Raw genomic sequence first — 15641 nt, forward strand, 5'->3', positions numbered from 1 at the left:
TTCCTTTGCCATGTATATGAATGTTTATATGTTTATGTTTAATAGTGTATTTGAAATGAATAAATCCTTTCCTAAGCAGACTCTCACTGGATAGCATTGTATTAATTCTTTGGAATCCAAAAGGCCAAATCATATTTTCTGTACTCTATCATGTTGTTTGCCTCTATTTGTCCGTCCATCCATCCATCCATCCATCCATCCATCACACCTAAAAAATATTCCCCCATCTCATTCATTCAGAATATTCCATAATTTTTCCTGGAGTTCATCTGTTTCCTCCATTATTGGAGGAACATGCAACAGTCAACAACTGTCATGGAACTGAGGACAAGAACCAATGCTGAGATGGTATTCCAACTCTAGTTCTTTATTGCTCTTATCTTACAGACAGAATCTTGCCAGACTGAAACTGCTACACTAAGCTAAAGGAAATAATTCAAAAAGGCTCTAGGGAGGGGCTGCCTTGAACTTCTTAACCTTCCCAGCAACAGAGTCTGGGCTGTGAAGTCTTTTATCAGCCTGTGATGCTCACTCCCCCTGGAACCAGCTTCAGTACCAGAATCCACCATAACAACCTAGATTACATCAATTCCTACCTTCTGACATATATTTTAGCCTTCATGTCTTTGCATCCATTCATCAACTCCATAAGATCAGACCACCTTCATTCAGTTCTATTACATCCTTCCCCTTTCTCTTTGCTTCAGAGACACATAATGTACCTATTTTTCTTTCATGTTGCTTGTTAATTCATATTCTTTGCTATTTACTCTTCTTACATTTCAAGTTGTAATCTTCACTATGCCATAGTCATTATTAGATGGGCCCATACTCACCTCTGCTGCCTGTCATGGTTTTGGTGAATCAGGATTTTCACACAATACATTTTATTTATTAATTATATTTATTACCTGACTTTTATTCAGGAATTCATAGTGACATATGTAGCACTCCCTCTTAGTTTGTCCCAGAACAACAACTCTGTGCAATAGATTGTGCTTAGAAGGGTTGACTGGCCTAAGTCACCCAATATGCTTCTATAACTGAGGATAGACTAGAACCTGAATCTCCCTGCTTATAGTCTGATACCTTAACCACTATTCTGCACTGCTGTTAGATATAGAAGATGTCTATTAGATTAACAATCTTAGTCATATCCATTCTACATGCAGCGTTCCCTTCTAATGGTAAAGTCAGTACTGGTCAATTTTATCACATTCTATCCTGTATGCTAATCAAAATCCAGTTGTACACCAATTATGCTCACATTATTCTGTGCAGACAAGGATTTCTAGAGACTGTCTTGCAAGCTATCATATTATTTACCACATCCTATCACTTAGGAAGTATGTGCAGCATACTTACACTGTGAATGCATTGGTATTAGTAGGAATAGTTGTTTCTGGGAAATATTGTGTAGGTTGCTCATAACAACAGTGTACACTTTCCTCTTATAGACCCAAATATAAGGATTTTGACTACTGCAAAAGTTTTAGTTGGCACCTCTGCAGTGCTGCAGCAGCAGTAGAGAACAATGGATCTCTCTCTCTTCTATCATTACTATGGCTAGTCTTCAAATGGACTTAAGTAGCTTTCTGATTGCTCTTGAGGGTTTTTCTGTTAGCTTGGTAGGTGATTCAGTAAAGTCATTGTTTGAGTTCTGGAATGGGAAAATTGGCACTTATGGTTGACATGATCATATCCAAGTAGGCTCTCCTGATAGATAAGGTCAAATGAGCCCTTGGTTTTCAAGGGAGTGTAGCAGTGAAACAAACTGAACAATAATAAGAGGAACATTGGTTAAAAAATAGAGCAGAAATAAAGCCAGTCCAATTCAACATCACCTTGTCAGGGCAAGCAAGATTATTCAATTCCTTATCCCTGCAGATACTTATCAGGTACTGATGTGTCCATGATAACAGACTTGTAGAAAGTTTCTTTTCAAACCACCACCATTCCATCCAGTACAGATTTGATATACTATGTGCCCTGCTAAATGAGTCATGAACTTGTGAGCCATCCCTCAAGGTAACTTACACATATATGTTGAAGTTCCGCAGAACAAGCTAGGAGGACTCCTGCCTTTCTTATAAGATTATTTTTCCTAGCTTAGGAAGTGAGACCATTGGGTGCTAGGGTGAAGCTATGTGAGATTCCTTACCCAGACCACTTTGCCTCCTCTGTATATTAGTAGTTACTTGGTCCCATTTTTGTTGTTATTTGTTTAGTCGCTTCCGACTCTTCGTGACTTCATGGACCAGCCCACGCCAGAGCTTCCTGTCGGTCGTCAACACCCCCAGCTCCCCCAGGGACGGGTCCGTCACCTCTAGAATAGCATCCATCCACCTTGCCCTTGGTCGGCCCCTCTTCCTTTTGCCCTCCACTATCCCTAGCATCAGCATCTTCTCCAGGCTGTCCTGTCTTCTCATTATGTGGCCAAAGTATTTCAGTTTTGCCTTTAATATCATTCCCTCAACTGAGCAGTCTGGCTTTATTTCCTGGAGGATGGACTGGTTTGATCTTCTTGCAGTCCAAGGCACTCTCAGAATTTTCCTCCAACACCACAGTTCAAAAGCATCGATCTTCCTTCTCTCAGCCTTCCTTATGGTCCAGCTCTCGCAGCCATATGTTACTACGGGGAACACCATTGCTTTAACTATGCGGGCCTTTGTTGTCAGTGTGATGTCTCTGCTCTTAACTATTTTATCAAGATTTGTCATTGCTCTTCTCCCAAGGATTAAGCGTCTTCTGATTTCCTGACTGCAGTCAGCAACTGCAGTAATCTTCGCACCTAGAAATACAAAGTCTTTCACTGCCTCTACGTTTTCTCCCTCTATTTGCCAGTTATCAATCAAGCTGGTTGCCATAATCTTGGTTTTTTTGAGGTTTAGCTGCAAGCCAGCTTTTGCACTTTCTTCTTTCACCTTCATCATAAGGCTCCTCAGTTCCTCTTCGCTTTCAGCCATCAAAGTGGTATCATCTGCATATCTGAGATTGTTAATGTTTCTTCCAGCGATTTTAACTCCAGCCTTGGATTCCTCAAGCCCAGCATGTCACATGATGTGTTCTGCGTACAAGTTGAATAGGTAGGGTGAGAGTATACAGCCCTGCCATACTCCTTTCCCAGTCTTAAACCAGTCCGTTGTTCCGTGGTCTGTTCTTACTGTTGCTACTTGGTCGTTATACAGATTCCTCAGGAGGCAGACAAGATGACTTGGTATCCCCATACCACTAAGAACTTGCCACAATTTGTTATGGTCCACACAGTCAAAGGCTTTAGAATAGTCAATAAAACAGAAATAGATGTTTTTCTGAAACTCCCTGGCTTTTTCCATTATCCAGCGGATATTGGCAATTTGGTCCCTAGTTCCTCTGCCTTTTCTAAACCCAGCCTGTACATCTGGCAATCTCGCTCCATGAATTGCTGAAGTCTACCTTGCAGGATCTTGAGCATTACCTTACTGGCATGTGAAATTAGTGCCACTGTTCGATAGTTTGAACATTCTTTAGTGTTTCCCTTTTTTGGTATGGGGATATAAGTTGATTTTTTCCAGTCTGATGGCCATTCTTGTGTTTTCCAAATTTGCTGGCATATAGCATGCATTACCTTGACAGCATCATCTTGCAAGATTTTGAACAATTCAGCTGGAATGCCATCGTCTCCTGCTGCCTTGTTATTGGCAATGCTTCTTAAGGCCCATTCAACCTCACTCTTCAGGATGTCTGGCTCTAGCTCACTGACCACACCGTCAGAGCTATCCCTGATATTGTTATCCTTCCTATACAGGTCTTCTGTATATTCTTGCCACCTTTTCTTTATCTCTTCTTCTTCTGCTAGGTCCTTGCCATCTTTGTTTTTGATCATACCCATTTTTGCCTGGAATTTACCTCTGATGTTTCTAATTTTCTGGAAGAGGTCTCTTGTCCTTCCTATTCTATTGTCTTCTTCCACTTCCATGTATTGCTTGTTTAAAAATAATTCCTTATCTCTTCTGGCTAGCCTCTGGAATTTTGCACTTAATTGAGCATATATCCCCCTATCACTGTTGCCTTTTGCTTTCCTTCTTTCTTGGGCTACTTCTAGTGTCTCAGCAGACAGCCACTTTGCCTTCTTGGTTTTCTGTTTCTTTGGGATGTATTTTGTTGCTGCCTCCTGAACAATGTTGCAAACCTCTGTCCATAGTTCTTCCGGGACCCTATCTACTAAGTCCAGTCCCTTAAATCGATTCTTCACCTCCACTACATATTCCTTAGGAATATTAGTGAGCTCATATCTAGCTGATCTGTGGGTCTTCCCTAATCTCTTTAGTCTGATCCTAAATTGTGCAAGAAGAAGTTCGTGATCTGAACTACAGTCAGCTCCAGGTCTTGTTTTTACCGACTGTATAGATGTCTGCCACCTTTGGCTGCAACGGATGTAGTCAATCTGATTTTGGTGTTGTCCATCTGGTGAAGTCCATGTATAAAGCCGTCTCTTAGGTTGTTGGAAGAGAGTGTTTGTTATGCAGAGTGAGTTGTCTTGGCAAAATTCTATCAGCCTATGTCCTGCTTCATTTTGTTCTCCCAGGCCATGCTTACCTGTAATTCCAGGTGTCATTTGACTGCCCACCTTACCATTCCAGTCTCCCATGATGAAAATAACATCTCTTTTAGGCATGTTGTCCAGTAGGTGCTGCAGATCCTCATAGAACTGCTCTACTTCAGCTTCTTCAGCATCTGTGGTTGGGGCGTATATTTGGATCACTGTGATGTTAGATGGCTTGCCCTGAATTCGAATTGAGATCATTCTATCGTTTTTTGGATTGTATCCAAGCACTGCTTTAGCCACTTTACTATTAATTATGAAGGCTACTCCATTTCTTCTGTGGTCCTCTTGTCCACAGTAGTAGATCTGGTGGTCATTTGATGTGAAGTGGCCCATTCCAGTCCATTTCAGTTCACTGACGCCCAAAATGTCTATCTTTAATCTTGACATCTCACCAATAACCACATCCAATTTGCCCTGGCTCATAGATCTTACATTCCAGGTTCCAATAGTGTGTTGATCCTTAGAACATCAGATTCGCTGTTCACCACCAGCACCGTCGGCCGCTAGCCGTCCTTTCGGCTTTGAGCTAGCTGCGTCATCACGTCTGGGGCTAGTTGAACTCATCCTCTGTTCCTCCCCAGTAGCATTTTGACCATCTTCCGACCTGGGGGTCTCATCTTCCAATGGTATACCGACATATCTCTGGTTGTACTGATCCCTTTAGTTTTCACGGCAAGAATACTGGGGTGGGTTGCCATTACCTTCCCCAGGGATCGCATTTAGTCTGACCTCTCTGTCACGACCTTCCCGTCTTGGGTGGCCCTTCACGGTTTAGCTCATGGCATCACTGAGGTGCTCTAGCTCCAGCACCACGACAAGGCAACGGTCCTTTGCTTAAAACTTGGTCCCATTAGCTGTTGCTAACTCACAGAAATGAGATGTCCAGTGAAATGTTCTCTGAAATCTTTTTTTGTACCCCAAACAAGTTCCAGATTCTTGTCCCATTCATAGAATTCTTCAAGGTTCCAGATGATAACATTTTCCACTTGTAGCTCCCTCCGTGTTTTCCTACTGCTGCTTCTTTATGCAGTATTCATAAAAATGTGTTAAGAAGAAAAAGCTGGAGTGGCTGCACAATATCTTTTTATTAATAGCACCAAAATAATTCTGTCTGAACACTCTACTGCTGCTCCTGGATTTATTTATTTATTTATTCCCTCAAATTTTGTCTGTTTCTTTACAAAACATTGTTCCATATTTTCTACCTATTTATCTTTACTTTAGCAAAAGCGTAGACTGCCATCTAGAGTCATGTACTGGTAAGGCCGTCCATGTTTTCTGTTCCAAACTCTTGATCTGAGTGACATGGCTTAAGTCTTAGAATGAAAAATAGATTTAGGAGTATTTAATGGTTGACATATGTTAAAGACACAGCCAGCTTTCCAATGCAATGGTTTCTAGATTATAGGACTGTATAATCTCCAGCTAATATGTTACATTAGTAAGATTAGAAATTTTTTATATTTACATGTGAAGACTTATCAGCATGGGAAAGACTAACTCAAAGATTTATTTGATTTAAATATTGAATCAAAACAAAGTGAACAGTTGATTTTAAGTTCAAATTATTTTCCATAATAAATATATTACATTGCCTATATAATCCACTGCTGAATAGCAAATTCACTTGTAAGGTCCCTCCCCCAACCATTGTATTAAGGAGAAATATGGACATTTTATATTTCAATATCTTCAAGTTGAAGATTGGATTTGAGGCAAATACCTAATGCAATGTGCAGCTTTGAGATATTAGGATTTGCTAAACTTATTTCAGAAAGTTTAAAACCAAGTTCATTTGCTAGTACATTAATATTGCTTGAGAATATATTTTTAGGCAAGTTTGAGAACAGTAAATGTCTTTTTATCACTGATCAATCAGTCAATCAATCAATCTATAAGCTACTCTTTCAATCTTGCTGTAAATGCAATATAAATAAATAGGTATTATTCTAGTATATTGTAATCGATACCCATTTTTCTAGTGGTACTATCAAAATCCCAGTAGGGACAAGAAGAACTTAATTTCTTACTAGATGGATATATTTCCTGTCTCTTTCTTCTCCTTTTCCCTTTGTGCTCTAAGCTCTGTAGGAAGCTTTTTCTTCTCTCTCCAGAATACAATCCCTTCCCCTGTTTCTTTTCCACAGTCCATCGTCAAACATCCCACCACATCCATCACCCCCTGTCTACCCACCTGCCTCCACCCCCCAAGACCCAGAAGAGGCGTCTCCACTCTAATAGGAAAAAGAAAAAAAAGAGAAAGGCAAGGAAGATGTCTATGCCTCCCTCCAAAGTCACTCCAACCATCCAGGAGGAAGAAGAAGAGGAGGAGGAAGAAGAAGCAGAATCTGAAGGGGAAGAAGTTCTAGAGAAGGAAATCTCAGCCGAGTCTGACACTGAATTGTCTCCCAAAGAGAGGTCTTTTGGCACATTAACAGCAGGACTGACTGAAAGAAGTGTTGAGGTGAGAGGCTTCCAATCCACACTGCAAGAGGAGTTATGGGCTTGGAGGTTCATGCCCAAGAACTAGGTATGGCGGAATGAAGGTTGAAAGAGTTCCCGAATCCCATATGCCAAGAAGTATCAGCTATTGTGTGCATGGTATGTGTATGCCCCATTTGTCAAAGGTAGCAGTCTCTGTAACTCAATGTAAGTATGAAACTGTCGGTTGATAAAAAGCAGACAGAAAAAAAATGGGATCGTTGCCATTTTTGTCCCCTGGCATTAAAAGTTCATTGTCCCTTGTTTTTTTCAGCTTTAACCAAATCAATAGGAAAGTTACTTTCCTGGATGTTGTGTTATTTTGACTCTTTGCATTGCTTCTTTCAGTTTACCATTGGGACTGATGAGGCTAAAGAAGAAGAGGAGGAAGCTCATGGCACCCAACGCACTTTGTCATTTCATGTGGCAGAAGAATACAGTAACCTCTCCCCAATCCCATGTTTCTCCAGCTTGCTGCCAGAGAAAGGGCCTACCTTTTCCAGTAGGTAAGATGGGATTATCTTTTCTATGGTTTGGAACTCACATAGGTTGTAGGCATGCAGGACAAAGTAGTGGCATGCCTTTCCAGTTCAGGTCCAAGTATAGATGGGATAAGCTTAATTTGAGACAGAACTCATCCAGGTTTAATTTTAATATGTATCTTCCATTCTAGAATGTGTAAAGAAAAGTGCATATTTTTTTGTAACTGAGGACATCGTGTAATGTAGCCAGCATAGAACAGTATGAACTTCTTTTTCTCCTCCAACCAGGATGGTAGGAAGAAGGCCAAAAGAAGACAACGCCTTCCTTCTTCTGTTAATTTGAAAAATACAAAGGCACCTTAAGTCTAGTATCTTGGTAGTTGATCTGCAGAGGTCTTGACCTTCCAAGGCATGTTACCAGATTCCAGCTCCCCAAGACACAAACTAATATATTACTAATATTTACTAATATACTATAGTATATTAGTATACTAATATAATTACTAATATTTTAAACTAATATATTAATATATTTGTTTAAAATAGTATCTAGAGTGTATTAAGATACACAACTACAAAAGCATATGTAGGTATTAGGCTTCAAGAAAAGGATTAGGATTCAAAAAAGCGGGTGTAAACAAAGGAACAATGGGCAGGCCCATTCAAAAGAAAATGAAGCCTCAGAGAAAAGCCAGTTTGAGAAGAAAACTGAGCAAGTTGCCTTGAGCACATGCAAAATAAAATCAATCCCAATATAACTCTGATTACTTTTAGGTTATCTAGAAGTCTGGGTTATGTTATATTGTTTTCTGGATCCTAGGAGATGCAACAGCACAACCTCAAGTGTGCTTAAATTCCATCCTTTCATTCCCAACAGTCAACTGTTTCTCCTGGGGAGATTAAAAGAACAAGCCTCCAGCTCCTGCATGGCTATTTAACCTCAAAGAAACTTCTTTTTTTCTCAGGAATTTAGCCACCTGGCCCTCTAGGCTTTCTTATTATAGATGGGAGGGATTAGTTTACAGGCAAATTGTGTATAGAGAGCCAGTTTGGTGTAGTGGTTAAGGCACAGGCTAGAAACTGGGAGACTGTGAGTTCTAGTCCCGCTTTAGGCACGAAGCCAGCTGGGTGACCTTGGGCCAGTCACTCTCTCTCAGCCCTAGGAAGGAGACAGTGGCAAGGCACTTGCCAAGAAAACTGCAGAGACTTGTCCAGGCCATTGCCAGGAGTCTACGCTGACTCTAAGGCAAAAAAAAAAAATGTGTATGTGCATTCTGATCTAGGAGAAATCTCTAGAAGCTTGCATTGCTAGAGGTGCCCATTACATATATACTCAGGTTACTCAGGGAGACTTTTGTTCAAATATTTACTTGCAAACTTAAACAGTGAGGAATATATGATTTCTAGAACAGAACGTTAAGGATGTCATAGCTGCCAAACTAACAAGATTTATCAACTGAAGAGAGAAAGAGCTTTTCAAGATTCATTGTATCAGTTAGGAAATATTGTACTTCAGCTAAAACAATTTAGAAATCTGCAACTTGTCCTTTAGAGGTAGGCAATCCACAACCTAAGACTTTTATAGTCCTCAACCTGATTTCAAAAACCCTCTGCAAACACTTAGTTCACACCTCTGGACTGAACTAATCTATTATTTTCCTGGCAGGCTGCTATTCAGAGAGAGAAAAAAGAAGGTGCCAGAAAGGGAAAGTGGGAGGGAAAGAGAAAAAAGTTGTCAGAAAGAGAGAGTGGGTCGGACCACCCAATTTGGTTTCTGGCACCACTTTACCACTTGCTTTATTGCAAGTAGAATTGGCACATTGCCCTCCAAATGTTACACTTGACAAAATGCAACTCCTAACTGAATAAAAATTGCTTACATCTGATTTAGGTTAAAAGAGAAGTCAAAGCAACTCTTTAGTCTTGTTCCAATTTCCTAACTCTGGAAATACATTCTGCCTACTAGGAATAAGTTCTCACTTTCAGTTATTGTTTCTGTGCCATCATTGTGCTCTTTCTTGCCTCCACAGCTTTCCTGAATACAGAGATAATATATCTCGGGGATGGGATAAGCGCAGACCATGGAGTCAGGTGCCAAGTGGGCAGCGGTCAAACTACGACCTGAAGGAGAGAGTGTGCATTGGTAGCATGACTGCTGTAGAGAATGCCACATACCAACGAATCCCCACTGATGAAGCTGAAGCTCAGATGCTGGCTTCTGCTGACCTTGATGATATGAAAAGTGAGATTCAGCTTTGGTCCTTGATTTTGTCCCTAGTGGTAGTGGTAGAGGTGGTGATGGTTGCAATGCCTGTCTGCTGGGATTTGCCTTTAGTGCAGTACTGTGTGAATATGGGAGGTCCATAAAAACATCAGAGTAGCTATACTGTTCCATTAAAAACAAGCAACTGGATTGTGTAATAGTTTTAACGAGAGGGACAGAATGATGTATGTTGACTTTTAATGCTCAGGATAGTCATTTGATATACTTTGGTATATTTGTAGTCTGAAAGAGATTGTGTTTTTGGATATCACAGCATAGCCATTATATTAATGGCTATGTAATGTAATATAATTCTGATTTGTTTTTGTTTTGTATTAGATAGTTCATGGCCCAATTCTATTGATCTTATTAAAAAATATCCTTCTGGGTTCACTGATATTTAACTTCTAAGTAAATGTTACTAATTTCTCTGTGCGTACATGTCACAATTTTGTAAAATTCTATTTGTATTTCCTCTGATCATCCTTTTTATTAAGATAAAAAATCTAAGTGATTCCTTAGATTCTAGCTGTTTACTTTGCTCTCTGAAGTTAGTTTAAACAATTTTGACTTGCATGTATTTCAGTGAAACCATTCATCTGAAGTATAGCAAGCAACCTATTTATTTTGAAATATTATCAACTATGCTTTCAATTCCCAGAAATAATGTCATTTTTAGGACTAAGCTAGCTATAGTGTACAGGAGTCTAGAATAAGATGAAAGTACATAATTTGAAGTTATAGGATATTCTGACTTGTGAGGCTTTAATCAATCATGTCTAAAATCTGCAACATGAATATAAATTCTGCTTTTTAGGATTATGCAGGAGATTTTTCTTGTTATGTTAGCAATCTCACATGTGATGTGTGTGATGTGAAAGGGAGGGAGGAAGGAAGGAAGGGATAAAAGGCAGGGAAACAAGATAGCAAGACTGGTGAAATATTTTGACAAATTGTTTAGGCACTGAGGATCCTACAAAATGTTATAAATCCTACAAGATGTTATAAATCACTGCACTTAAAATCTATTATAATGAGGCCTTACTTTGCTGGAGAGAAAATCCTCAAATACTGTACTTATCTTGCTTTCCAAATTTGACCAGGCAATCTGCAATCCGATGTGGTCTTCTGTTACCTGAGAGCTCAGTTTTATTCTCTTTATATCCTGTGCTACCACTCATCCATAATTTACTGGATGGTATTTAATTCTCAGATGCTAGGGCTAACCCAGCATCTTCTTTGCTGAACCTTTAGGATTTTGCTTTCTGCTTCTTAGCTTAAAGTTATCTTCACCTTCTGTGCTCTGAGACAACTATGTGTTTCAATTTCTGGAGGGAGTGGCCACATTTGTGTAGGAATCTGCATCTAACGCAGGGTCTTTCATGGTCTCAAATCCTACAAAATTTCAGGGTGCTGGGACTGATATTACATCTATCTACTGCTATGTTCTACGCCTTCCCTCTCTCTCCCTGAAAGCTGAGCATGCTAGTTCTCTCATTCTCTCAGTGCAAAAACAGAGAAGGGACGTCATGGAAATGCAGTTCTGAGCCTCAGGACACAAAGATGTCAATAGGCTACTTTCCAAGCTTCAGTAGATGGAGAAACCAAAAGCATGTGAAGGGGCACAATAGGCTGTGTCACAAAGGAAAACAGCACAGCAGCACATCATGTACTGGATCTCCTACAGAACCCACCTGCTGGCTTTGACAGTATGCAAGGATATATTCCCACTTGGATTCTAAACAAGCAGACGCAATCTCTGTGCTAGTTTTTTTCACTAGATGGTCAGTGGTAGTATTTTTTTAATCAAATTCCATCCAAAAATTCCTGGGCACTGGATGTTGTGCTTTCTGAAAATTTTCAGAGAAGAGGAACTCATCTCCTACCTAAATCCTACTTTTTGCCACATACACAAGACTTTTCATCTTCTAAAGAACATAGCAATGGCTATTCCAAACAGAAAGGAGATGGTAAAGGACACTGGAGTAGGAGACAGACCAGAAATAGAGATAGCTGTCTGTGCCCATAATTCATTTGATTATGACGACTTTGAGGAGTTTGCACTCAACTTTGAAGACTATGATTTATGGGAGGCCATTCAGAACCACTTGGGTTATCCCAGTTTGGAGCCGACTCGTAAGTACTGCAGTTGTGCTCGGATTCCTATGTACAGGTATATGTATGTGCGTCCTCCCACACATTTACTCTCCACTTCACTTGGACTGATTTTTTTTCCATTGGATAATCAGATTTAAAATATGACAAACTTCATTTATTTTGAATATAATCTTATAACTACATGACAACTTGTACCTTTCAAACTTCTTTTTTTCTATTACTTTATTAAGGGTACAGCAATTTTGCCACCTTTGCTTTTAGTTATTCTTTGCCCATACAAAGTTATTTTTACTTGCTTAACTTTATCCTATCCCAAAAGTTTATTTTTCAGATTTCTCTGTTGTTCTGGAGGCTACTTGTTCAAATATTTTGGAAATATGAAGCTGAAGGAATTTAACCACAACCTATATTTCCTCACTCATACATCAGACACATGCATCCGTGAACGAACTAGCAAGCTCTTTAGTTCTCAGTTTGGTGGCTAACTGTACTTTATCTTTCCTTTAACTTTCACCATCTGCTCATCCACCCACTCCACACACACACATTGTAGATTATGAGCTATGACATGCTTCTCTTGCTGAAGGTAGATGAACTCATTCATACACATATATTCATAGGTTGAAAGCCCATCAGAAGTTGCTATTATCAGTGTTGATTAGGCTCACTGGTTAAATGTGCTGAGAGTGGGGATGGAGAGTGCTTAGATTTGTCAAAAACTCTCTCCTTTAGGGTCTAAAATCTTTCATTTTGATCTTCATGATAATATATGAAAGAAAGTTTATGAGGAATATTATACACAATGTCCACAGAGTCCTAGTTAAACTTGAGCATGACTTAATCCAATGTCTCAAAAGCTACTGTTAGCTGGACTAGGTGGAAAAATATAGGCAGCATACAACAATCTGCATCTTTCCTGCTAAAAATTTTTGCACTAAAACAAATTGCACTGGTATGGATATGTGCAATTAGGCTAAAAAAATAGCACTGTGGAGCAAGATGGTTATATCCCCTTCCTGAAGAATAATTGCTACAATAAGAAATGGATTCCACAACAGTTTTGACAATTAAAACATTAGATTTGTTTTAGATTACATCTCTTTTTTTTTGTAGAATGAGTACTACCCATCATCATTCTCAGGGGGATGTCAGGTACTTGAAGAGGCCACAAGAATAGATGAATAGCACGTATCAGTTGGGTACAGCTATTACTCTAAATATAGATAATAGCACTTGCACTCACATCCACTGTTCATCACCCGCAGAAGCCACCACACGTATGCAGCACCCACAGGTTCATCCGTTCATTCCCTTGCTTCTTCATTCTACCAGTCGACTATGTAAATCTCCAACTAAACTGATGAGCGTCATGTATAACTGTACACATAATACACTGTAACAGTTCTAATTAGCTTCAGTGCTTTATTACTGAGGAATAGGTATTGGTTTTTGTCATGTGCAGCTGAAAATGGGAAAGATTAGGATCTAGCTTTCAGCAGGCCTCAAATTAGGGAGAAAGGCAGTGGGGAAAACAATGCCCTCACTGCCCTCAATATAGATTTAATTTATATTTAACAAGTTCCCAAACTGGAAGGCTGTATAATATTAGCATTGCATCCAAAATGCTTCTTCAAGAGAATGAATTGGTGGATGAGGCAGTAGGTTCCAAGCTATCTGGGCTTTCTAATGCCTTGAGGGGAAAAACAAAACTCCTAAGAATTGCCTTCCGCTTGTACCACCCACTTAATCCACCTTTCTCAGCAGTTACTTATTCTTATTTTGTGCTGGAGGAGTCAACTCTCCCACACTGCATTACAGCCTTTGAACCCAGCACTTGTGTACTCAAAGATTGCTTTTGCCATCATGAAACACATCAACTTTGATGGGGTACCAAAGAGAAGACTAGCCCTTGCAAGATTACGCCTTTGGCAGTTTATATTCATGAATGGAAAAGGAGCAAAGAAGAAGGGACCTAAACACATCACAAACTATTTAGTTATATAAATGCTTATGTCATCTAATGAGCCCTATATCTAAAAGGCAACATGCAATCAGCTCATCAATTTATATGACTCTGGCTCTTCAAAGATTTTTCTCCATTCCCCTGTAAATAATGCTCAACAGAGGAACTACATCAGATGAGCAATCAGCAATGGTCAAAATGTTCGCTGTGAGGAGAACTACTGTGTTGTTATGTAATGTAACATAATTAAGAGTGCTGCACTAGGATCAGGAAAACTGAAAGAAGGGTAAAGTGGAAAACTGATGAATATAATAATAAAGTGTGTGTAGTACAGTGAGTTCCCTTTCTACTGTCAGTAACTTGAAAGGACCCTGCCCCAGATGCTTGCTTTATTAGAGATTTCTTATTTAAAGGAGCAGAGGAGAGTACCTTCCTATGTCCAACTGGGAAATACCTTCCCCAAAGGGGCCCATTCATGTCTACTACGTTACATAGTCTTCCGCAAAAAAAAAATGTTTTTATTTACCCAGACATTTGAGTTTTAAATGGCTTTTATCTGTGCTTTAATAGTGATTGATTGATTGAGGATATAACAGGTTATTTGCTGCTAACGATCTTATTATGGTGGTACATACACCATAGAAAGCTCTTTCTCTCACTCCCCATAGATGCATAGATGCAAATGAGGCTCCAAGGGTTATACAAAAGAATGCCTCTGCCTTTTCACTGTTGTTTTTGTAGCACCCAACAAAACAGCAAGGAGCAGAGGTTCTGCTATACTTGCATATACCTCTTTTAAAATAAGGACCTTTTGCCAAACATTTGTAACTGCCCCTGTTCATACTGGGAAACAATTGTGAAAATGAGCTTCTGTTGGCTACCTCTGTCGCAATAGCTATTTGTTTAAATGAGAACTGAATGGAAGGCAAAGGCAGAGATAGAGTATAGCTCATCACAGTGCTTTGCATATGGAAAATCTCCAGATTCAGCCCTCAACATCTCTAAGGATAGTCTGGGTGGGAACATTCTCCTGAGGGTGCTACTAATCAGAATAGGAAGTACGGTACTGGGCAAAATGAACTGATGGTCTGACTCAGCACAGGACAATTCTCAGAGGTAGAGAAGAAGCAGAGGTGAAAGAAATTATGAAAGAAATCATGTATACCAAGCTCTGCTTTAAAAAAAAAAAGTCACCAACATTTTATTTAAGGTTTCTCAGATTTGGCTCTGAGAAAGAGGTATTTTGTGACTCGTAAAAATAAAATAAGTAATATGTATTTGTATATTTTTATAATTTGTTCTGCATTTGATAGTTACCCTGCTCCAGTGTTATGAAACATGATTCTTCTGAGTTTTCATCATGCATTACAAAAGTTACATATTTCTACATCTATGCATTCCTGGGAAATGGGGCATTTAAAACAGAAGCTGCATTTCTTGAGCACTGAATTCTGTAGTCGTTAACAAAGATCTGTGTTTCCATGGAGCGCTTAGGGCATTCATGCAGCTCTGTTTATAGAAGGACATTTCTGTTTTATGCACACGTGCCCTGTCCTGCCTTTATTCCAGGCCACCGTTTTGAAGATAATCCAGGAGTAAGGAGACATCTGGTTAAGAAACCATCCCGGAGCCAAACTAACAGATCCAGCAAAGCATCTTTGCCCTCACAGTCTTTCAAGAAAAAGAAGAAGAAAAAGAAGTTTGACCGAAAGCCCCATGAGGTACCATAATGGCCTTGCCCTCTTG

The 15641-nt window shown here is 39.6% G+C and overlaps 1 protein-coding gene across 1 annotated transcript in view; it reads left to right on the plus strand.

The window, feature by feature from the left end:
* The window catches only part of SLC4A3 (solute carrier family 4 member 3), a 58607-nt gene that overhangs the window by 22237 nt on the left and 20729 nt on the right, over positions 1–15641 (plus strand). The window contains exons 4-7 of the mRNA XM_063288967.1: positions 6736–7052; positions 7418–7575; positions 9582–9793; positions 15465–15616. Of these exons, the coding sequence (XP_063145037.1) occupies positions 6736–7052; positions 7418–7575; positions 9582–9793; positions 15465–15616 (839 nt within the window). The remainder of the gene's footprint in view (positions 1–6735; positions 7053–7417; positions 7576–9581; positions 9794–15464; positions 15617–15641) is intronic.

Source organism: Candoia aspera, chromosome 1, assembly GCF_035149785.1.
Source record: "Candoia aspera isolate rCanAsp1 chromosome 1, rCanAsp1.hap2, whole genome shotgun sequence".
In the NCBI taxonomy this organism is placed as follows: Eukaryota; Metazoa; Chordata; class Lepidosauria; order Squamata; family Boidae; genus Candoia; species Candoia aspera.